At 56.2% G+C, this 24,094-nt stretch overlaps 1 protein-coding gene across 2 annotated transcripts in view; it reads left to right on the forward strand.

Annotated features, from left to right (window-relative positions):
* The window catches only part of TMEM63C (transmembrane protein 63C), a 67,654-nt gene extending 51,366 nt beyond the window's left edge, over positions 1–16,288 (forward strand). Inside the window, exons 14-25 of one of the 2 annotated variants that reach the window (XM_087856147.1) lie at positions 589–722; positions 2,345–2,467; positions 2,820–2,973; positions 4,259–4,365; positions 5,679–5,765; positions 6,255–6,320; positions 8,543–8,705; positions 8,943–9,048; positions 9,347–9,514; positions 11,117–11,226; positions 12,577–12,645; positions 15,398–16,288. In XM_087856147.1, the coding sequence (XP_087712273.1) occupies positions 589–722; positions 2,345–2,467; positions 2,820–2,973; positions 4,259–4,365; positions 5,679–5,765; positions 6,255–6,320; positions 8,543–8,705; positions 8,943–9,048; positions 9,347–9,514; positions 11,117–11,226; positions 12,577–12,645; positions 15,398–15,601 (1,491 nt within the window). In that variant the 3' untranslated portion in view covers positions 15,602–16,288. The remainder of the gene's footprint in view (positions 1–588; positions 723–2,344; positions 2,468–2,819; positions 2,974–4,258; positions 4,366–5,678; positions 5,766–6,254; positions 6,321–8,542; positions 8,706–8,942; positions 9,049–9,346; positions 9,515–11,116; positions 11,227–12,576; positions 12,646–15,397) is intronic. The other variant, XM_045807749.2, reaches the window with a different exon arrangement.
* Positions 16,289–24,094: the final 7,806 nt, after the last annotated feature.

Raw genomic sequence — 24,094 nt, forward strand, 5'->3', positions numbered from 1 at the left:
TGTGGTTCCCAGCTCCTCTCACCCTCTCCACCTTGCCCGGCCTCCCCATGGAGAATGTAAAGGAGATCACCCCTTCTGGAGTGATCTGGGCTGGCTTGCTCTTGCCCACTTCCAGTCTTGGTTGGGAGGACCAGAGAGAACATGGTAGACTGCTGTAGACTGCCATGCCTCAGGCTTTCAGAGGGCTAGGACAGGAGCATTTAAAGGCACTGGGCTCCATCTTATCACCCAACCACTAGGAGGAGGCCACTGGGCAGGACTGAACTCTAGCCAGTCCAGAAAAAGAATCATCTGCATTTCCTGAAAATGCTGGAGACACATTCTGTCACTCCTCTGGAGTCCCGCCCAAATTCCAAAATACTCCCTGGCCCCAAGGGTGCGTCACCTTCCCCCGATCTAAGAGCAGGGAGCTAATTTCAGAGTCCTAGTCTTTTCTTGTTCTCGAGTTGGGATCTGGGAGCCCGCTGGGATCCTGAGCTCTTTGCCAAGGCCTGAGGCCCGCCACCTGAGTGGAGAGAGGCCTTATGTCCAGGCGAGGCCTCCTAGAGCTCTGGCTTCTCCAGCTCTGAGGGCCGAATCTCGCCCCAGGTAGACGCAGAGCAGTATTACAGTGAGCTGGAGGAGCAGCTGACCGATGAGTTCAACGCTGAGCTCAACCGCGTTCGGCTGAAGCGTCTGGACCTGATCTTTGTCACCTTCCAGGACGCCAGGATGACGAAGCAGTGAGTGCCGGGGCCAGCAGCTTGCTGTGCCCAGCCCAGCCCTGAGAGTGGGCTTCTGCTGCTCTGAAACCATCCTCTTTCACCCCCATTCCAGCCAAGGGACAAGGAGAGAGAACCTCCCTCCAGTTTGCCGTATTCTGACGGCCCCTCAACCCCTCTGTGCTTCTCACAGGCAGCCGCCATCTTGCTTTCCAGAGCATGTCTGCATCCATTTCCCCACAGCTGCCAGACTCAGTTTGTCTCCAGGGATACCCAGGCCCTAGTCCCCCCATCCTCATATGTCCTTGCTTCAGCATGGAGGTGGTCAGAGTAGATATCTTGGTTCCTCTTCCAGGCCTTGACAAGAATGAATCCATTTCCCCCCCCATTACGCATCACCCCTTTCCTCACCACAAGTGACGGAGTCAGGGTAGAGAAGCTCTGCATGCTGGTTCTGCTCTCCTGCTGCAGGCCTCCCCGAATTCATAGCTTTACAGCCTCCTCCCTCCTCTGCCCCAGCTTCTGGCAACTCTGCCTTGATAGGGAGTGGTTTAGGTGCACTCAGGAATGTTCTGGAAGGATCCTTAGGATAGGGTCAAATAGATGGGAACTCTGCATCAGTCCCTTGAGGATTGTGGAGGCACTTCTCTCTCTGAGGGAGCCTGATCATACATACCACTTTGTCCTCATCCACCCACAAATGGAACAGCCTAGAATTTAGTCAGATGCAATTGTGTGCAATTTTGCAAGGCACTTATACTCTCAAATTTCTTATCTATCGTATTTGTTTGCTTAAAACTTCTCTGTCCACCTCCCAGAGGGTTAAGCAGGGATATGTGATCTCTTTAGTGCATATGTTATACAGAACAGTATAGCAATGTAAGACAATACTGTTTCTTTCTTTCTTTTTTTTTTTAAGATTTATTTGTTTATTGGAGTGAGAGTGAGCACAAGCAGGGGGAGCAGCAGGCAGAGCAGGCAGAGGGAGAAGCAGGCTCCCCGCCAAGCAAGAAGCCCAATGAGGGGCTTGAGCTGAGGACCCTGGGATCATGACCTGAGCTGAAGGCAGACACTTAACCAACTGAGCCACCCAGGCGCCCCAGTACTGTTTCTTTTCTGAGACACTGTCACCGGTAGAAAGGATCTGAGGTTTAATTACAGCAGAAATGTGCATAAGACCAAAGGCTCCAGTGCCATCACCTGTCCCTCTTCGATTGTGTCTCCAGGCACCTCAATTTAGTACTTTGTACGATTGGGATTCTATTCATTGTCAGGCACAGTGTCAGGCACACAAAAAGAGCTCAGTTGGTAGCTATTAATACTAAGGTGAGGCTGAAATTAGCACCTCCCCCGTCAACCTCAAAGAAAGAGCATGTCTTTGTGCTGTCCCCGCTGTCAAGGGGAAAAGACGTTAACTAAAAACTGTGTGGTCCCCTCCCTGCCCAGACAGTCCCTCCTGCTGCTGCCCCTTTCCTCCAGGGACTAGGCTTTAGGAGCTGCCCACCTCTAAGGTCCTGGTTGGCATCCCCGAGGCTTTGAGAATCCCCAGGAATTGGGGCCACCTTTAGGACCCTGGCCTGAGACCCCTCCTAAGCCTGTTGTCCTCAGCCCCAGACCTCTGTCTCCTCGCCCTGTCTCCGCAGCATCCGGGAAGATTACAAGTATATCCAGTGCGGCGTGTCCCCCCAGCAGTCCTCCGTGAGCACCGTCGTCAAATCCTACCGCTGGAGGGTCACCCTGGCCCCACACCCTAAAGACATTATTTGGTAAGCCCCTGCTGCCCCTCCCCTCTCCTTTCAGCTCCTCTGAGACTGAAGAAGGGAACAGGGTGGGAAAGGAATCGGGGCCTGTTCTCCTACTCCTACTCGGGGCTGGAGCCTGTCCTCTTCTGAGCACCCAGTCTCTGCCCACCCCCAGACCCAGCCCGCCACCAGGGCCTTCGCCAAGGGTGGGACTGGGGGCAGATCCAGGGCCTGGTGCAGGGGTCTGCGCCCCAGGGGCTGAAGTAGACCAGGGCAGCCTGGGTCTCCAGCTGGCATGCAGGAATCCGCACGTGGGCCGCATCTAAGGCTGGGAGCCGGGGTGCTAAGTGCGTCTCCGTCCTCCGTCCCTCCCCAGGAAACACCTGTCCGTCCGCCGCTTCCATTGGTGGGCTCGCTTTATCGCGATCAACACCTTCCTCTTCTTCCTCTTCTTCTTCCTCACCACACCCGCCATCATCATCAACACCATCGACATGTACAACGTCACCCGCCCCATTGAGAAGCTGCAGGTGCCGCCTCTGCTCGGGCCCGCCGTGGGGGCCCCAGGGAGATGCGGGAAGGGCTCAGGCGAGGCTGGGGTGGGGGGGCCCTGGAACACGGCTCCAGTGCCTGTGCGCTGCCAACACGGTGGGGGCGGTGGCCATGTCAATGGTGGTGTAGACTTCCCTTCGTTCTAAAGGGGTGAATGCACAGGTCATTGCCCATCTGAGGGACTGGAGCTGGAGAGGAAGGGGCGGGGGGTGGGGGTGCTGCAGGTAGATGTTGGGGTGAGCTGGGGAGGAAATGGGTGGTCCAGTCAAGAGGGGGCTTGGAGGGCTTCTCTAGATTGGGCCACCCGAGGCCAGCTAGGAGGGGTGCAGCTGAGGGTGTGGCCAGTGTGACAGCTCTGTTCTCCCCACTTTCTCTAGAGTTGGGGGTCCCAAGTTTGAGGGAGAGGGTTGAGGGTGGGGAAGAATGAGGTCAGTTCCAACACAGCCATCTGAGAGAAGTGGGACCTCCACCTCCCTCACTTCCAGACACACCCCTCCAGGCTGGGAGCCCCAGGGCTGGGGGAGCCATCCCTGAAGTCAGAGGCTGCTTCGTCCTGACCGGGGAGTGCAGAGGAGCTGGGCGGGCCCATTTCCAAATCCTGTAGCCTCCAGGCTGTCATAACGGGCCTAGAAGGCCTCCTCTTCCGTATTATCCCCATCCCTATCGAGCGACACGCTTGCACACATGCACGCACATGCACACACACACGCATGCACGCACATGCATACACACGTGCACACACACATACACACGCATGCACAGTCAAGCCACACCATTTGCGCTGCTTGCTTCTGTCCCCCCTTGTCAGCCTCACAGGAGGCCCCGGGGCACCACAGCTCCCCTAGGGGTTCTTCCTTCACACCTTCCCCCTTCTCTACCACCTTTCACAAGACATCACATGAAAGGGAGTGTCTTCTGTCTGAGCTGGGAGATGTCAGTGACAGCAGCTGGCTCTGGCCCTAGGTGAAGTCCCCAGGGAAAGCCCAGGCTGCCCCTCCAGAGACCTCAGCATAGAAGACCCATGCCCCTTGAAGGCACCACTTGACCTTGTGGTGTCCGCCTCTGCCCACGCCAGCCAGGCAGACCCCTGGCCAGCAAGGCTGACGGAGACGGCCAGGTCCACTGCGCAGCCTCAGGGAAACCTAACCTGCTCTGGGACTAAGCTCGGGGAGAAGAGGCCAGAGGTGCAGGAGAAGCAAGGGTGGCCTGGAAGGGGTAGGGGCGACTGACATCTCTCTGCCCTTCTCCACTCTACCCTCACAGAGCCCAGTCGTAACCCAGTTCTTCCCCTCCCTGCTGCTCTGGGCATTTACGGTGATAATGCCTCTGATCGTCTACCTGTCCGCCTTCCTGGAGGCCCACTGGACCAGGTGAGATGGGGCCTCCTCCCCCAGCCCTGCTCTTCGCCCCAGCCCCAGCCCCTTCCCCTGCCCACTCCCCCACCAGCCTGGTGCTCGGGCCTCGCATTTGGCCTAAGGAATCAAATTGACATGGGATGGCTTTGATACCCAAAACCATCCCAAAAGACTAAGATATATACATATACATATACATATACGTGTGTGTGTGTGTGTGTGTGTGTGTGTGTGTGTGTGTGTGTATTTTTTTTTTCTTTTTTTTTGAAAGAGGTCCTGGGCCTCTGGCCTCGGGAATGCTGAGATGGGACCACCATCTCAGGCATGTTCAGGCCCAAACCAAGTGCTCCTTGGGCTGCTCCCTCAGCCTCTAGCCATGCATTGAGGGGAGGGAGCTGTCAGCAGAGATAGGCAGCTAGAAACTGCAGGGAGGAGGCCCAGGGTGAGGAGGACAGAGCAGGAATTGTCTAAAGACGTCAGGAAGCCTGGCACAGAGGAGCCCGTGAACTCAACCTGACTGTAGACCCATGTAGCCCATGCAGTACCCACATTTTATTTAAATATTTATTTAAATAATTTATTTGAGAGAGAGAGAGCGCACGCGTGTGTGCGAGCACACGAGCATGGGGGAGGGGCAGAAGGAGAGGGAGAAGAAGACTCCCCGCTAGGCAGGGAGCCCAACGCAGACTCGATCTCAGGACTTCGGGATCATGACCTAAGCCGAAGGCAGATGCTTAACGGACTGAGCCACCCAGGCCCCTGGCACCCCCGGCACCCATGTTTTAACTGATAGCAGCTTTCGCCCTAATAGCTGGTTAGCCCTCCTTGTTCTATGGTGGTAGCCGATTGGGTGGAAAGTATTTACCATTTCCTGGGGCAGGTGGACCTGCTTTTGCCCGAAGGCTGTGTGGGTCTCAAAAGTGATTTCCTGCACCAGAAGTTCCTACCATCCTACCAGGCAGTAAGCCAAGAGGTTTGTCCTGACAGAAACCCTTACTAGTCTCTTCTCTGGCCCAGAGCAGGGCTTCTGTAGATGATTGAAACTCTGCAGGGATCTGAGCACCATTGGTAACGTCCCTCTCACAAAGATAGCAAGCACACAGCACCTGTGCCCTTCCTCCCCGTCCTGGGCCCAATGCTGGCACAACTAGTTGATGCTGCCCGTGCCTGGTGCTCCCGGCGGCCGCACAGCTCCCAGGGTTCCATGAGGCTGGCACTGGTTTGCACTGTCCAGCCCATTTCCTAGGCCAGGTAGCTGTCTCTGTCTTTCCATCCATTCTGTAGTTAGGCCTCTGGTTCTTACGCCATGTTTCCTTGTTCCCTTCTAGATCAAGCCAGAATCTGATCATCGTAAACAAGTGCTACATCTTTCTGGTGTTCATGGTGATTATTCTGCCCTCTATGGGACTGACCAGGTACCTCCCCTCCAAGTATCCCTCCTCTCTCAGACAGCCTCACCCTAGAGCTGGACCCTCCTCTTTCAGATACTATAGGCCTACCTGCGGTTGCTACAAATCCCTTCCTCAAATGACAGTCCAAGGCCTGTCATGAGCCTAGCATGAGCCAGGTATCCCGTGAACTCTAAGGTGTCAGCCGTGAACTCTGCCTTCTGGGGAAACAAGCCATGCCTGTCAGCTCACTGGTGGGAAAAACACAGCCAGCGTGCAGTGGAAATTCGGAAAAGTGGCTGGCGAAGGTTTGCTAGAAGAGGCAGCCTTGAGATGAGAGGCCAGAGGGTTCGGGGCAGGGGTGGCCCAGCATTAAGAAGGCAGAGAGGCAGTGTGGACTGACCAGCTGGAATCTTAGAATACCGGAGTCTCTAGGGACTGAGCCAGGGAAGGCAGAGGGAGGCAAGCCAGGCCAAGATTCATTAACTAAAGGGCCTGCCCTGTTCTTGCTCCTAGTTTGGATGTCTTTTTCCGGTGGCTCTTTGACATCTACTACCTGGAGCAGGCGTCCATCAGGTTCCAGTGAGTACTAGAGCACGTGCCCCAGGCGTGCCCCCCGTGTACGCTGGGGCTCCCATGCGCCCACGCCAGGTAGACACGTGCGTCCTTCATTTGCTCACGCAGGTCGAGATGAATGCGTGCAAAGACTCTCACTAAGCAGCCTCTTAACCTTTCCCGGGACCCATTTGGCAATCTGGTAAAGCCCAGGGATCCCTTCTCCAAATGATGTTTCGGAAATAATTGTACATTTACAGGAAATTTACACACTGTCCTGTGTACCCTTCATCCAGTCCCCCCCTGGGAACACCTTGCACAGCTATAGTGCCGAATCACAACCCGGAAATTGACCTTATACCATCCACAGGGCTTGTCTAGATTTTGCCAGTTTTATATACACTCTGAATAGATGTCTTTAAATGCACAAAATACCCGGATTACAAAGAAAACCAATTATACTGAAATGTTACCAAGATATTTTAAAAAACAAATTTGTAATAAACTCTTTATTAGCACATTTAATAAGAGGACAGTGCATTTTAAATACCAGCACGCTGCAGTTACATTTTATTGTTTTACGGGCATCAGTGTGAACGCTGAGGCTACTTAGCCGGCAGTAGGACATTCAACTGTGCAGGGCGGCGGGATCTTTGACGAAGCAACACAAGGGTCATGTTGGATATCCGGCCCATTTTGATTTTGTTTGGTTTGGTTTTAGGTTAACAAATGTTGGAAATCCCAATTTTCAAAGATGTAACGTTGCAAATGACACGCAGGCGTTCACAGCATGCTTTCTAGGGCAAGGACCAGAATTCTCTAAGGTTTCTGCAGTTGATAAGTTGGACTCTTTTGTTTCTAAGATCAATGAGTTCATCGTTGGTTAGGTCGGGATCTTCGATACAGTTTATATATGAGAGAGAAAAGAGTTGTAGGGCCATGACTCAACTTTGATGCCATCAAGAAAGAATAGTTTTGTTTTGTTTTGTTTTTTTTAAGATTTTATTTACTTATTTGACAGAGAGAGACAGCCAGCGAGAGAGGGAACACAAGCAGGGGCAGTGGGAGAGGAAGAAGCAGGCTCCTAGCAGAGGAGCCTGATGTGGGGCTCGATCCCAGAACGCCGGGATCACGCTCTGAGCCGAAGGCAGACGCTTAATGACTGTGCCACCCAGGCGCCCCAAGAAAGAATAGTTTTTGAAGGAGTTCTGAAACGTATCCAGGGAGCTCACAGATTTCTCGTTTCAAAGAAGTCGACGGAATTGTGTAGATGGGGACACCGGACAGCCACAGAGATGCCTGCGTCACCAGCGTGAGAACAGGCAGCACAGGCATTCATTCCGCTAGCTGACTGACCTCTAGCTGAAGCTGACCAGCATGCCAAGTACACACCTGCAGACAGGAACATTGGGGTCACGTAAAGTTAGCACGTCTAATTTAGCCACGTGTTTAATAATGACTGTCATTTTGAAGTGACGGTGAGCGCAAAGGTATTGTCAGATATCACCACTAATTGCGGTGGGCTATGAAAATATCTTTAAGATTTTATTTATTTATTTGACAGAGAGAGAGCAGGAGCGGTGGGGGGGGAGAGGGAGAAGCAGGCTCCCCACTGAGCAGAGAGCCCCATCATCCCAGGACCCTGGGATCATGACCTGAGCCAAAGGCAGACGCTTAACCGACTGAGCCACCCAGGCACCCCAAGAAAGTATCTGATTTCAACTGGTGACTGGGCACAACCGTAGCTGCCAGTTGCTGTGATTTGTTGCCCACGTTCTTAATGGACAGATACGGTACGTTGCAATTAGAGGCTCATGAATGTCAAGACACGTGTCTCCTTCATTTGCTCACAGTCAAGGTCACAGACCCCCAAACTTCTCCCCATGGACTGTCTGCGGTCTGTGGGTCCTGGTCAAGCACCCCTGCTTTAGATCAAGCCAGAGAGTGTATTTCCCAACACACCCGCCCTTGATGTAGACCAACCCCACCCCTGCTCAGAAGGGTGTGCATTAACCTAAATCGGTCTGGGGACACGTGCATATGGAGCTTACTCTCCCCATCTGCACCCCTACCCTCCACCCCCCCATCTCCACCCCCACCCTCCGCCCCCTCCCCATCTCTACCCCCTTCCCATCTTTATCCCCCTCCCCATCTCTACCCTCCACCCCCACCCTCCACCCCCCTCCCAACATCCCGGCCCTTTCCTTCTCTCTGGCGTCTGTGCCGTCTTCCACTGTCCACACGGCCAGGTGTGTGTTCCTGCCAGACAACGGCGCCTTCTTCGTCAACTACGTGATCACGGCGGCTTTGCTGGGCACGGGCATGGAGCTGTTGCGCCTGGGGTCCCTCTTCCTGTATAGCACCCGCCTCTTCTTCTCCAGGTCGGAGCCAGAGAGAGTCCACATCAGAAAGGTGGGGGCCGGGCCCTTCCCGGCACACAGCCCTTCCCTTGCGGGGGGAGCGTCAGGAAGGGGGCCTGCTAGGGGCACGAGGGACCCAAGGTGAGAGGCACGGTGGACCGGGGTCGGCAGGGAGCCCGCCTCCAGGCCTGAGCCACCGGGCAGTTCCCTGGGGCTAGACAAGGAGCCAGAGAAGGCACCGAGCCCAGGGGACCAGGCCCCCTCACGTGAGCCCCGCCTTCCGCCCCAGAGCCAGGCCATGGACTTCCAGTACGGGCGCGAGTACGCGTGGATGATGAACGTCTTCAGCGTGGTGATAGCTTACAGCATCACCTGCCCTATCATTGTCCCTTTCGGTGAGCCTTTCCTCGGGCACCCCCAGGGCTGCGCGCCCTCCGGCCGGGAGGAGGGGTAGAGCCCCCAGCGTCGGAGTATGAGAAGGCCGGGGACAGACTGTCGGCAGGGCAGGGAGGGGCCGGGCAGATCAGGGGAGGTTGGATGGCTGGTCACGCGGGATGTTTGTCGGGGGAGTGACCCTTCGCCCAACGGGCAGAACAGACTCTGGGTCTCAGGGGAGACGGGGGTCCCGGCGGTCGGCGCCACAGGGCTCCCGCCGCCCGGGCAGACCCGAACCTGCCTTCTGCGGCCCCGCAGGGCTGCTGTACCTGTGCATGAAACACGTCACGGACCGTTACAACATGTACTACTCCTACGCGCCCACCAAGCTCAACGAGCAGATCCACATGGCCGCTGTCTACCAGGCCATTTTCGCCCCGCTCCTCGGTCTCTTCTGGATGCTATTCTTCTCCATCCTGCGATTAGGTAGGTACCAGGCCTGCCTGGCCTTCCTGCCTCTGCCTTTAAAGCCCTCAACAGCACGTCTGCCCTGTGCAAGCAGAGAGGGCCCGGGAGGAGCAAGAGCTGCGCACGACTGCAGCCCCCCCCCCCCCCCCCCCCCCCCCCGGTGGCTTCTCTAGACCTCAGGTAGGGCTCGGACCAGAGTCCCAGCCGACCTCTGCCGCTAAGGGGCGGGCTTGGACCAACGCGGCCCAGCTCGCGTGCGCTTTGGTTTCCAACCCTCAGAGCAAGAAACAGCAATTCCTTCATTCCAACTCAAGGCTGCAGAAATAAAACATTAGCTTTGGGGCTCAATTCTGCTGCCATCCCCCCTGGGGTCCTATGATCGCCTAAAACCTGGAGGAGGATTCGGGTCTGCCAGTGGCCAGCTTCTCCCCTGCTCTGGGCTACACAGAGCTGCTGTCCCTGTCCCTGTGGACCACACGTGAGTGATCCCCTCTGAGGCACGAGGTTCACACTGACCTCCCCATCCTCTCCGCCACCAGACGGCTTCCTGCCCTCTCCCCACACTGGTCTTCCCTCGGGGACCCGGACCTTCATCTCCTCAGCAGAGCGAGAAGGAAAACCGTATTTTCTTCCTGTGGTGCCCCGGCGGCAGCTGGAAACAGCTCCGCTCCCAGTTACCTCCGTGCGTCAGCCGTCTGTCGCCATCTCCCCGTTTCTCATCCCCCAGCCTTTCCCTGCCATGTAGCCGACTTCATTTTTTAAAAATTTTTCTCCTAAGTAGAAAAGACTGGGGAGAGGGCAGAGTGGGAGGGGGTTTATTGGTTTATTCTTACTTTTCAAAGTTGTGATTTCCATTTCATAATGTTCGGTCCTGTCTCCTGAGTTTCTTCACTCAACATAGCGTCCTGAGCTATTTCCTGTGTTACTGAAATACTGTTTGAGCACGGGCCTTTGAATTCTAGCTGTTTCCATCCACCCTGCATGGTTGGGTACCGAAGCTGTTGGCCATTTTTGCTCTTATAGAAACACAATGACCAGCATCATTATGGGTTAGCTTCTGACCGTAAAGGTTGATTTGTAATCTTTACCTCAGTAGAAAACTGGTGTCATAAAAAAGTTACCGAATATCGTGAGCGACATGTAAATGACTTGAATTCTGGATTGCCCTGAGCACGGGTAAGAGCTGCCACAGGAGCTCGCAGGGACAGGCGTGGGTCAGAGACTGCATTTGGGGGCAGCGGCGTGAGTGGGTAACCCGGACCTACTGCCCGGGGACTGTGAGGTGGGACGTAAACTGACGGGTCGAGAAGGACATGTTTCATGACACTTGAGTGGGTACTTCAGACAATTAAATTTTGTGATGGAATCCGTAAGATGCCGAATTCCAAACTGGGCCCATAGCACTGAGGGATGACGTCACGCATCAGGCGCATTGATTCCAGTGCTAGGAGGAGAACTGGGGCAGGGGCCGCTCCGCCTTGGACATGAAGCCCCCACAGAGGTGCTGAGGAGGGCCCCCAGGGACCCGGCATCTCGGCGGGCAGACTCCTGCCCACAGCGCCGGTCCTCAAGCCCCAAGCCCCAAGCAGCAAGCCCCACACCTGTTCTTTTTCTTGGCAGGTACTCTCCACAACATCACCTTCTTCTCCCTGTCCACGCTCATCATTTCCATGGTCATCGCCTTCGTTAGCACTCTTCTGGGGAAGCTCCAGGGGGTATCTGACTATGAGGTGAGTTACCCTTCCTTTCCTCCCTTCGTTCTCGCTGGCCCCTGGGACACGGCTCTAGGCTTCCTCCTGACCTGCGCACCCACGGCCACAAAGATGAAAGGTTCTTGCCTTTCCGATGGTGGGGGTGTGCAAACTCAGGGTGCGTGTGTGCGTGCCCTTGTGTGGCCCAGGCCCCGGCCCCCTCACACGGTGGGGAGATTTAAAAGACAGCTGTCCTCCCCTCCGGCACTTCCTCCAAACAGCCCTCCTACAATGCGAGCCTGTCCAGCCACCGAGCTGTGGGCACCAGTCCAAGGATGGAGGCGTGTGAGAGAGAGGATGGGGTAAAGGGCAGAAGGATGGGTGCAGAAAAAGACGATGCCCTGGGGAAGAGGGGTAGTTATCACCCTTTTAGGAATCCCAGTCTATTGAATTTGAGGCCTGGCTCTCTGGACCCTGTGACTCCTTTGGCTCTTTGCCAGTGGAGCCTGGCCTCGTCGTTAGAGAAGGGAGCCAGTCCCTGCCTGCTGAGATCCATGCCAGCAATGCTGTGTGCCCTCTCCTTTGGCATTTTCCAAAGTGGCACGTCTGTGCGGACATGCTAGAATGATTTCCGGGGACTAAAACATGTTTTTAAATTTTTTCATGGTCACCCATTTTTCTGTTGGTTCACATTTATTTATATTTCTGCTTGTGTCAATGATGCAGGTTTTCTGTCTATAATAGTAAACTGTGTCCTTTTTAAGTGAATGTATATAAAGAGAAGGAAGGAAGTTAATCTAACGTCCTGCTGAGTCAAAGGAGGGAGCCTCCTGGAAGAGGATCCTTTTACTTTTAGTGGCCCTGCACTGGGGGCTCCCACTGCCCTCTCTGCCCAGCCCCTCCTCCGTCACTGGCTCGAGTACCGGGAGGACCAGAGTGGACAATGCGTCTGGCTCTGTCTTCCCCATCCAGCGATGCCATGCGATCTGGTGGCCCAGGTGTCCACTCTAGAGAAGGGAGATGGCAGGGGACCTAGACCATGATGTCGGACTGGTCTCAGAGAGAAGGGAACCCCGAGAGGAAGGAAGAGACTGTTGAAATCAAGGCTTTTACGAGAGTCCAAGCAGACTCACATTTGAATCCCAATCCCAACTCTCCTTACTTGCCCCCATTATGGTTCTTAGGGTTGGAACATTCAGAAGGGCCACCAGCATCCCTGGCCTTTTTCTGTCCCCCCGGGCTTCAGCCCGGGGCTGCAGGTCTGGGAAAACAGAAGACGGCATGGCGCGCCAGGGGAGCAGGAGGCCCAGGTGCAGATTTGGGGAGGGTGGGAGCAGAGGGTGGACACCCCCACTCTGTGACCCTCTACATCTCTCCCCACTGCTGCAGCCCGAGGAGGAGATGGAGACCGTGTTCGACATGGAGCCAAGCAGCACCTCCTCCACGCCCACCTCCCTTGTGAGTCACTGCCTTCACCCTGGGGGACAGGTCAGGAGGGGGGCACCTGCAGGGGGTGGGCTACTCCAGCAGCAGTGTGGAGGGCACCGGCATTCAGTGTCCACCCCGGGGATTGGGGAGGAGGCGAGGGCCCCTGGGCTCCCTCCCCTGACACAGCAGGACTTGGCCCAGGTCAAATTGCTGCCGTGGCCGTGGCTGAAGAGATGGGATGAGAGAAGAGCCAAGACATACTCTAAAAAGAACTCAAAGAGGAAGAGAAAGGTCAGGGCGGGCCCAGCCACAGCCAGCTCAGTCGTGTAGACACAGGGACGTGCTGGGGCTTGGCCTCAGGACCGAAGGCTGCCTCCAGGGGCACAGATGCCAGGCCGAGCTGCGCACACAGAGCTGCAGGGAGCTCTCGGAGGCCTGCACCGAATGGTAAGGCAGCGGGAGCGCCGCATGAGTGAGCCCATCAGCATGTGAAGAGACGAGGCCAAGTCAGAACACAGGGGCCTGGCAGGCTGGGCGTCGGCTCCCTCACTGTGGCTCAGCCTGGAGGGGCCCGAGTGCTCACCCCCATCCCTGCCATCAGTGTGGATGCCAGGGCGCCTTGGAGGAGCACTGAAGAAGGGCACCAGCCAGCCTGGGCACTCAGGGAAGGCTTCCTGGAGGAGGGAACATCTAATCCAACTCTAGGAATGGGCGTAGGGGTTGCTAGGTGGAATAGGATGTGGGGGAAGAGCATTCAAGGAAGAGGATCAGCCTGTGCAAAGGCCCAGAAGAGAGAATCTGGAGCATTTGGGCACCGGAAGTTTTCGCCGTGGTGGAAATGCAGAGTGGGCAGCAGGGCCCGGGGGGAGACGGGGCTCTTTGGGCGCCCCCGAGGTGGGGAAAAGTGCACAGACACGACAGTGGTGGACACGCCTACCCCTGGTGCACAGAGCTGTGGGTCCGCCTCACGTTGGGGGGGAAAGTCTACAGAGAGGGGCAGAGTTCCTCTGGGAGGTGATGGGGAGAAGGGACTTCGGTGTTGGGGAGTCTACAAAGCTTTCAAAGCAGGGGCCTCTCTTCGCGTAGCATCTCTCCCTGGGGCCCTCGTAAGACGACCCCTCTGGAATCTTCTTAGGAACCGGACACTTTGCCATTCTCACTCCTAGTCTTTATGCTCTGATACACCCACACCGTAGGGAGTCTTTATCTTTATTTTACAAATGGGGAAACTGAGGCTCAAAACGGTCAGTTCATTTAGACCCTAGGGCATTATTGAGCAAGGAAGTGGCAGGACGAAGTTTGAACCAGGTCTGCTGCATCCGGAAGGCTGAGCTTAAAAAAAATTACTGAAATTTATTTTCTTCATCTTTCATGATGAGCACAGTTGTATATGAATCCTGCAGATAATTATGGGAAAAAAACAGAAGCAAAAACAAGAAAATTAAAAGTTCATATTCCCACCACCCAGAGACAACTACTGATAGTGTCTGTTCTCCCAGGTAGATATATAATTTTTGCTAAAATGAAATGATACCGTTCATACTGTTTTATAATCTGCATTTTTAGTTAACAATCTCCATCTTTCCATGTACGTAAATTTCTGTGTCTTCAAATACTCAGCCCATACTCAAGTCACCCTAAGTGTTCCAGAGACATCTTTCACAAAGCATAGCCAAACCAAATCCACTGCAGGCTCGTGCTAGATGAATCCGGTCCCTGCAAATGTCTCTTGTAGTTTCTCACAGCCTCTCCTTTACGGCCTGTTAGGAGAGACCCAGCCAGTGGTCCTGCAGAATTCCCAACCTTCTGGGTTTTTCTGGCTATTTCTTCATGATGTCTTGCAGCAGCTTCCACTATCTCCTGTATTGCCTGAAAACCAGAAGTTCAATCCAAAGGCTGGAGAGATCCTGATTCAGCCCTAGGGGCTAAAGCACATTGTAGGCGGTGCTGGGCATACCCCAGGAGACACAGACTATCCCGTTTTTTCTTTCCCCACTAAGGATGCTGGTTACACCCAGATGAGGGGGATGACAGCCGGCCTCTTCTGTTGCTCATTTACCATTTGCCCCTTAGGACCAGAAGGTTTATACGGGGTTCGCTTTGGAATCCTACAAATATCTAGATTCTTCTGTAGGAAAAGTGTTCCCTCATCAGCCAGCACTCTTTGGTTTCACTGACATGAATTCCTACAGGAAAGATTTAATTCTGTTCCATAATTACCTATTTTCAAAACCAGGAGTTGATTTAAAAGCCATTCAAAGGATGACGAACAGCTCTGTCCCTAGTACTTCCTGGTTTTCTATTTTGCTGCCCTTCCCCGGTATTCCCGGGACCATTCCTGGATTTGACAGGTCACATGGCCAAGACCTCAGCTAGCAATCTCCGTTTCAAATCCTGATTCACAGGCCAGCCGATGACACACCCCAGGGGAGGTGTGGATGCCCCTCTTACGCTGTATTAAGAAGCGCACTAGCTCAGGGATGGGGGTCTCTCCAGACCCCAGCACAGGGGAGCCTCGTGTCATTCCCCGCCCCCCCCCGGGTTCAGCCTGACCTGGAACCAAGAATGAATGGAACCTTACTGAAGGAGCAGTGGGCTCAGAGTTGCTCTTCGAATGATCAAGAGCACCTCGGCAGGTGGGCTGGCCAGGCCCCTGGCTGCTGCGGGAGAAGGAAGGATCCATGGCTCGAGAGGGGCAGAGGCTCCAGGGGGTAGAGCGTGAGAGCGAGGGTGTGCCCAGGGCCCGGCCCCAGGTCTGACCTCACCCCGTCTCCCCCCCAAGCAGATGTACGTGGCCACGGTGCTGCAGGAGCCGGAGATGAACCTGTCCCCCGCCTCCTCCCCCGCTCGGCACACCTACGGCACCATGAACAGACAGCCGGAGGACGGGGAAGAGGAGAGTGCTGTGAGGGGCTTTGCACAGGAGCTGGGCTCCGCCCAGTTCCAGGAAGGGCTGGAACTGGAGGGCCAGAGCCAGTACCACTGACCGGACCGGAGGCCTCCACCTGGCGACTCCACGGGAGTGGCGGCCAGGGGAGGGCCCAGCAGGGGGAGGCGGGAGGGCCACCCAGACCTCCCCACGACCTCCCGCAGACTTTGGGAAGGCCCCCACGGAGAAGTCTGCACCTCGACTGTTGGCCACACGGAGGCCCCGACCTGCTGACCAGCTCGAATGGGAGGTGCTGGGCAGTGCAGAGGGACCCCGGGATGGGATGGAGGCTCCAGGCGGGCACCACATCTCGGGCCAGGGGGCTGAAGCCCTGGGCATGGAGACTGCAGGCTGAGGGACCTTCCTGGGGTCAGAGTGGAGAAGGTGCGCATCAAGGAGGAGGCAGAGAGACGCCCACCGAACTCTTCAGGGTCTCTGCCGCCCTTTGACCAGCTGCCCTGCCGAGGACCTTCCACGGCTGCTCCAACCCCGGCCCCCGGCCCTCCTTCAACCCCTCCCTGCAGGCTGAGGAAGCACAGGTGTGTGTGCTGGGCCTCGTCAAGGACATCCCCTGCATGGGGATCACCCAGAGCAAAGGGCAGCGAGACGCTTCCCGCTCCTCTGCCCCCTGGCGGACATCCCCGGGAGCAGCAGGGTAGAGACCCTTCTTCCCATTCTGGCAAAGGCAGCTGGGACACGATCACTCCGGGCTCATTAAACGGGACCTGTGTGCATTTTGATGAAGGCGGCCTTGGCTGGTTACTACGAGGTGGGAGGGACAGAGGCACAATTCATGGAGAGGGGTCTTCTTCCCAGATGCTGGGTGATGGGAAACCAGGTACAGTCCCCAAGCCCCAGGCCTTAATGAGAGGACCCACAAGGTCAAGGATGTGGCCACTAAAAGTTGCTCCTGCCTCACACCCTCCTGAGTGCTTGGGCCCCAGCAAAGCCAAGGTGGGCAGCAGCTTAGACTAAGAAGCCCATGCTTCAGACTGAAGGCACGGGCCACTCCCTGGCCTCCCGAGCAGGACCCTTCCTCTCTGGACTGAAGACCACTCAAGTGGCCTCCAGTACGGGCCTGGCCCAGACGCTACAGACACCCTGCCGAGAATGGGGTGGGGGCAGGGGCTGTGGCCTCCACGGAGACGCCTTTTCTGGTGGAGTAAGGCTGCCTTCCCAGGACCGCCACCACTCCGGACCTGCAGGAACTGAATCCTGAGTAGGAACAGTGCTGGTGACACCCAGCACCTTTGCCATAGTCAGGGGGGGTGCAGAACTCTGCCTCAGAGGACAGGCCCCCATCATGAGCCCTGGGCCGCACAGCTGGGGAGGACACAGAAAAGGGCTGGCTGAGGCCTCAGCGGACCAGAAGGAGCCATGTCAAAAGCGGTCTTCGTGCTCTAGAGCTCTCCTGAGCTCCCTCCTCCAAGGGTCTGGGTCCCCGCCGCCAACCTGCCAAAAGTCGGCCCCAGGCTCACCTCACCTGAGCCTTCCCCACCAAGTCCCGGGCACATGGGTGCCCCTGAACTCAGACCACCTGGGGCTCACCCCTGCTCCACCTGTGCCCACATCTCAGCTGCAGAAGCTCCAGGCTTCTCTTTGAGAAATAGCACTCGCGAGGCCAACATTGCCATACCCCCAGGTCTTGGCCCAGACCTTGGCATAAGGGGTCTTTCCAGAGAGCTTCAGTCATCTAGAGAGTCGGCAGTCTCTCCCACTCCTTGTCCAGCTAGGAATAAGGAGGAAATTATATCCAGTCCCTCATGAACCCAGGCCCCTCAGGGCCCCCTGTTAGCATTTCACCAGCCAACAAAGGGAAGGGTCTTTTCCGGAGCAGTGGGCCGGTCCCCACCAGGGAGCTCTGCCCATGCCATGGGGGAGGTGGCCAGCTCTTGGCCCTCCCTGGCCTCCAGAAGGTATATTTGGTGTGCGTGTGAGTTTCCTGCCAGAAGCTGGCCTGCAGGCTCTCCTTCACTGGGCACTGCTTGCTGGCATCTGCCCCCCATCCCCACAGCCCCTGCTGGACTATTCCTGCCACTTCTGCCACTGTCCCTCCTCTGTCCCCTGCCCACCCGGCAGCCTCTGGATGTTGCCTAGGGAAAGGGTCCCAGCAGATTACATGGTGGCATGGCTGCGGGCTCGCCCCTCTGCCTTTGGGCCAAGTGCAGTTGGTTCTGAGAGAAGACATTGCAAATGTTGGGAAAGTTCCAGAATCCTTTCACTTCTCAACTCTTTCTGGAGACCCAGGGCAACTGGCAAGCCCTGCCCTGCCCCGCAGCTGCTCAACCTCCACGGTCACTGTGAAGGCAGGGTGGGCATGCTTTGGCTCCTTTCACACCCCATCCAGGCCCCTCCTGGCACCTCCCCTGGCCTGCCCTCTCAGCCCTCACTTGTCTCACCCACTGACTTCCACCTACTCCCGTCTGACCCACCCCGCAACCTACTTCCCGGCTGTCCTTCCCCAGCCTTCCACCGAAGCACCACCTCTCAGACTTGATTCTTTCTGGAGGGGGCTGCCTCTGAGGGATTGCCTAGAGCCTCTATGAAGTGCCCCAATGGGCCAAGAGTAGCTCCATGCCTGCCTGCCTCTTCCTCAGATGCTTCTGGAAGCAAAGTGCCTATCAGCAGCATTACATCCTCTGGGGCCTGCGGTGTGGGGTATGGACTTCCCTTGGCCACCACCACTAAAGGAATGTGCCAGAATGCCGAACCTTCTTGTTATTAATGCTATGACCGTGCCTTGAATAAACAAGTCCTCCCAACCTCTGCTGGCCTGTGCCTCTGCCTCCAGACTGGCCCAGCAGGGTCTTCCCGCTCCCGCAAGGAGCCAGAGCTGCTAACGGATGAACCAACGTCCCTAGGTTGCCCGGCTGGAGCCTCACACCTTGCTTCATGTCTGTAGCCCCCAAGGCTTCCCAGGCCCCTGTCCTCACAGGGGAAGGCCCGACAAATACTGCCTGGTCCGCTGGAGAGATTGGGGGTGAGGGGCATCTGCCTCATTCTGCTGTGGGTGCTCTCAGAGCCTCCTGGGCAGGAGCAGAGGACTTCCTGGTCGGGGAGCCACCCATGAAGCCCCGAGCAGCCTCCCCGGGGCAGCAGAAGCCCCAGGGCGAGTGCTGCCCCTCCCCCCCCATGGGCCATTGGCTAGACTAGATGCTGGACTTGAAAAGATGAAGGCCACTGGAACAAGTGGCAGACGGGGCTCAGGTCTACGCTGGCTGCGGCCAGCAGCACGAGGGCAGGGGGACGTGGAGGAGAGGCTGGGTCTTGGGGACATAAATGGGACTGCCAGGTCAGGCCCGAATGGGGTAAGAAACACCCTCCAGCGAAGGCTACTTACGTCTGCTGTTGTACCCGCCGTAAGTTGGGGGAAAATTCCCTGCTCTGGGGGTTGCTGTGTCCTGGCCTGGGAGACCAAAGTTCTGGCCTTCCTGCAACCGAGGCTGGTCCCGAAAACAGGGGTAGGAGGACAGCTGCTCTGCCTTATCGCTGAGTGGAGCAGACTCAGCTGGGGGACAGAGGGAACGGGGCTGCAGGCGCGGGTCTCCCCCCTCACCTTTCCCTGCGAAGACAGGACAATCTCAGGGTGGGCTGATGGCTGCTGTAGGACCAGGGGCCTTTTTCTAGGATTTTCGAATCCTCGTCACAAGAGCCGCTTCTCAGGCTCTCCTCGACAGCCTCCAGGGCCCCCAGATCGCAGGCCCTGGGCCAGTCCTTGGTTCAGCGGACATTTCAGGGCCCTTTGCTCAGGGAGAGACAGACAAAGAAGCTGCAGAGGGCGGGCTAGAGCCCCAGGCATGTCAAGTCCTGAAAGGAAGACGGGATTGGTCAGTCTTCTCTGTACTCAGCAGGCCAGCAGGACTGGAGGCCTAGAAGGTCGATAGAGCGGGGCTGGGAGTGGGGCTGTGGCACAGGCCAACAGGGAGCCAAGAGGGAAGCCCAGGACCCCGATCGGACAGGGCTGTGCCCACTGGGGCCCTGGAGCCCCTGACTGCATGCCAGGCTGCGCTATGCCGGCTGTACTTTGCAGGGCTGTGGAGGAAGCAGGAGGGCCCTGGGCTCTGGGAGCCTCTGCCTGGAGGCCAAACCTTGGAGCAGTTTCGGGCTCCTCCAGGGCTGGCTCTCCACCGCCTAATCCCGTCCTGCTGGCGGGAGCTCAGGTCTGTCCCAAGGACACTCCGAGCTGGCCAAAGCCAGGTTCCTGAGTCGGCTCTGGGGCAGGCCCCGGGGAACCCAGGGGGCCGGCTTACAGGAAGGCCGTGCACAGTTTACTCAACGGAGCTGCTTTATTTATTTATTTATTTATTTATTTATTTATTTATTTATTTATTTATTTATTTTTTAAAGGAAGATTCCCATATTCTTTTTTTTTTTTTTTAAGATTTTATTTATTTATTTGACAGAGATAGAGACAGCCAGCGAGAGAGGGAACACAAGCAGGGGGAGTGGGAGAGGAAGAAGCAGGCTCACAGCAGAGGAGCCTGATGCGGGGCTCGATCCCATAACGCTGGGATCACGCCCTGAGCCAAAGGCAGACGCTTAACCGCTGTGCCACCCAGGCGCCTCAACGGAGCTGCTTTCTGAACATCGGATGGCCCCTGCGCCCTGATCATCTGGCAGGACCCCAGCTGCAGGTGCCGCGGTTCTCTAGCCTGGCTGCAAGTGCGAGTCTCCTGGGAGAGTTCAAACAATCCAAGTGTCCAGGTCCCATCCCCAACAACCCAAAATTTCTGGGGTGGGGCCGAGGTGCCCCTATTTTACAAAAGCCTCCCAGGTGACTCTAGTGTCAGGCAGGGTTGAGAAGGCAAGTCTCTTGTGGATGAGGAAGACAACTGCAGCCTGGCACTCCGGAAGGGGGGCTTGGTCTCGGCACCCCACGCTGTGTCTCCCCTTGGGGAGTGTAGGCCTGCAGCCCATAACTAAGTACAAAGCCGCAGGCTGGGAAGGCCTCCAGGGAGCTCAAGTGTCAGGTGCGGGTAGGTCATCAACAGGCCCAGACGTTTGTCTTCTGTCTTCGAAGCAATTGATACCTAGAGCCGGCACAACTTCCATTATCATCATCTTACTTTGTAACAAGGACTATTGTTTGGGCCGGAGGGACACACACAGGGCCTCAAGGATCACTTCTGGCTAAAACGTCCCTGTGAGCAAGTCCTGAAGAGTCACCTCTGCTCGCCTCTCTGAACACAGAGCCCAAAGTGGCTTTCACGGCAGCCTTCCCATTTGGATTGCAAGAGATTATAAATGCAATAAGCCAACGTATATGGCAGATGTCAGCAGGGTCAAGGGCTTTGAAGAAGGGTGGGAGTAACTGCAGATGGGAAGGATCTGGAGCGAGCTTCTCTGGGAATGAGACGTGGGGGCATGTGCGGGCTGCACGGAGGGGTTGCGGGGCAGATCTGGAAGGAATAAATCCAGGGTCCTAGGCAGCGGGGAGCCGGAGCACGCAGCAGGGTGAGGCCGTCTGGGAGGGCAGCAGGACCCTGGGCTTTACTCCAGCGACATGGAGGCTACTGGAGGATTCCTAGTGGGGGAGAGATGTGATCACCTTAGGCTCCGAGGCGATCACTGCAGCCTTCGGGTGGGGACGAGGTGGAGGAGAAAACCCCATCGGGGATCTGCAGGAGACATCCAGTGAGATGCCATGGGAGCTCAGACAAGAATGGGATGGGCAATGAGGAGGGAGACAGAGAAGTTCCAAACAGGTCTGAGGACTCATGGATGGATGAGGGTGGGGTCTGAGAGAAAGCGAGGAAGTGCAGTGGCTCCCAGTTCTTCTGCCTGAACGACAGGATAGACAGGTTTACCAAAGCAGATGCCAGAAGCAGCAGGTCAGGAAACATACCAGGCTCTACTCTGGTGGTGTTACACTTGAAATGCCTAGTAGGGACGTTGGGCAGGGGGCTGGATACGGGTCTGGAGTGGGGGGGCATTAGGCTGGAGACGGGACCCGGAGTCATCAGCATCTGGGGTGTTGAAAGCACGGGACCGGCTCAGACCTGCGCAGAGGACCAGAGGAGGGCCTGGGGAGATGGGAGGCGAATCTGCAGGGAGAATGAAGAACGAGCATTGAGGAAGGAGGAAACCCAGGAGACCCTGGCATCTGGAACCCAAGGGAAGAAAAGAACTCAGAAAGTAAGCAGGGAGCGCCCAGCACTAACTACACTTGACAGTGATTATGGGGCGCAGAGGAGTAAGTTCAAAGATGCCCTGAGAAAGCATCAGCCACGTCAGAACGCTGGAGATGCCACTGGACCAGTGAACTGGTTTCTCCCACAAATCAAAGGCATGGGACAGGGGCTGGCCAAGAAGGAGACATTTAAGAGACCCAACCAGATGCAATGTGTGGTCCTTGACGAAACAAACCACCTGCAAAAAACATCAGGAGAATCTGGAATCAGCCTGGTCACTAGGCGATGCTGAGAGATACTGCTCGTCTTGGCAGGTATGTCGATGGTGTGGATTAAGGTGGAAAAGGTATCAGCCACAAGTTCCCATGGAAGACTTTACAGGTGAAAGAGCACGAAGTCTTAGACTCGCTTTTAAAAACTCTCCAGCAGAAGAAAGGGGGTGGGGGAGGTCTTGAGTTGCTCAAGTCGATGCTGGGTGAAGGGAACACGGAGATTCACTAGACTCAGATTTTGGTGTATGTGACATTTTTCTATAAGAAAAAGTTTAAAAGGGAGGAGTGATCTACTTTTCCAAGGCTGCTGAGCAGAAGAGCAAGGTGAGGACAGGGACTCCAGCTCTGAACTGGGCAGGGCGGAGGTCCTGGGTGAGCTTGGTGGAGCAGATGGGGGTGGGGGCAAAAGCCTGGTTGAAGTAGGTTCCCACGCTCTCACAGGAATGGAGAAAACGGAGAGCGAAGACCTTTTGGAAGAGTTTGGCTATCAGAGGAAGTAGAGAAACAGAGTGGTAGCTGGTGAGGGAAGGGGTGAGGGAGGGGTGGCTCCTTGTAGAAGAAGGGACATGTGGGCTGGCAGAATGCGGAGGAACACGGGAGAGAGGGTTCAGGGCTGAGATGGAAAGGAGGAGGAAGGAACCACCCCCCACCACAAGCGCACACACACTCGCATGCACACACGCGCACACACACACGGAGACACACACACACACACACACACACACACACACACACACCATGCTGAGGATGGCTCAAGCCCCAGGCCCAGAAGGGCGCTGGGCCTTTCCAGAGCCAGGTCACCCCAGTAAGACGTTTGGGAGCTACAGGCCCGCGTGGCCCCCCGAGTCTCCGCGGTTCCTAGGTCTCACGGTGGAGGAGGCCCTCCCTCCCCGGAGCCCTGGGCTCGAGAGAAAATGCTTGTGGTGCCGCAGTGGGGAAAGCATTCCCAACACGCTCCAGACTCAATGTCTGCAGTCACACAGCCTGGCAGGCTGGTCACCAGAGCTTCCCCAAAACGAGCTCCCGCTGGGAGCTGGGGAGGCCCTGGCGGCAGCAGCAACCCTGGTCTTGGCTGAGAAAACTGAAGCCTCAGGACAAGGGCAGGGGGCCGGGTGCGACCCCTCCAACCATTCACAGCTGGGCTCCAGGGCCCCACAATCCTGTTCCCGTGAGGCCCACTCTTAATGCTGCCGCCTGTCCCCATGTCCCTGGCTGGTCTCTACCTCCATCTGCCCAATCCTCCTGACCACACACACTCACACACGCTCACACACGCTCATACACGCTCACACTTGCTCTTCAACTCCAATGTACACCCCAGCTAAACCCATTTAATCTCTTTAAAAAAACCCACTCTGGGATTGACACCAGAGACCCTATATATCTTTGGGGCCCTTTGCTGCTGTCTTGGAGCCTGGCCCCCTTCTATCCTGGCCTCACCTTGTCCCCCAGGAGGTGGGCTCCCAGACTCCTGACCAGTAAACTACTTCAGACCAGGGATTAGTGGAGGGGTGTATTATAACAAAACAACCCCAAATGTATAATGACACAAACACAACAGAAGTTTGTGTCTCTTTCCTATAAAATTCAAAATGGGAGTCCTCGTTCCACAGGATGGAGAAGTTCCTGGGTCCCACCAGGCACTTCTGATTAGTGGGTGCTCTCCTCCAAGCAGCAATTCAGGGACCCAGGCTCTTTCCACCTTGTGGCTCTGCCACCTTCAACACATGGCCCTCAAGGTTGCTGTAAATCTGCATCAGGCTAGTGGAGGGGTGACAGAGCACAGAGGAGCATGCAGGAGTTTTGGGGGATCAGCTCTAGAAGTGGTACACATGTCCACACATTCCATTGGCCAGAACTCGGTCACATGCCCCACCCAATTGCAAAGGAGGCTGGGAAATGTAGTCTGGCTGTGTGCCCAAGAGGAAAAAGAAGTGAGTTTGGTGCCCTGCCCACCAGTTTCCATTACAGACCCCTAGCTCCATCTCCTCCACCAGCTTCTGGCCTTCCCCGAGCCTCTCCTTTGTTTTATACCCACCCCGGCCTTGGCCCTCCTGACCCCATCCTCCCACCCTGCCCTAGGTCCCCTGCCCTGCAGCTTCATCTGGCCACAAGCCAACACCCAAGAAAGCACCAGTCCTGGCAGG

This window comes from Ursus americanus, chromosome 26 (assembly GCF_024610735.1).
Source record: "Ursus americanus isolate L20-20 chromosome 26, mUrsAme1.1.p, whole genome shotgun sequence".
NCBI classification, from domain to species: domain Eukaryota; kingdom Metazoa; phylum Chordata; class Mammalia; order Carnivora; family Ursidae; genus Ursus; species Ursus americanus.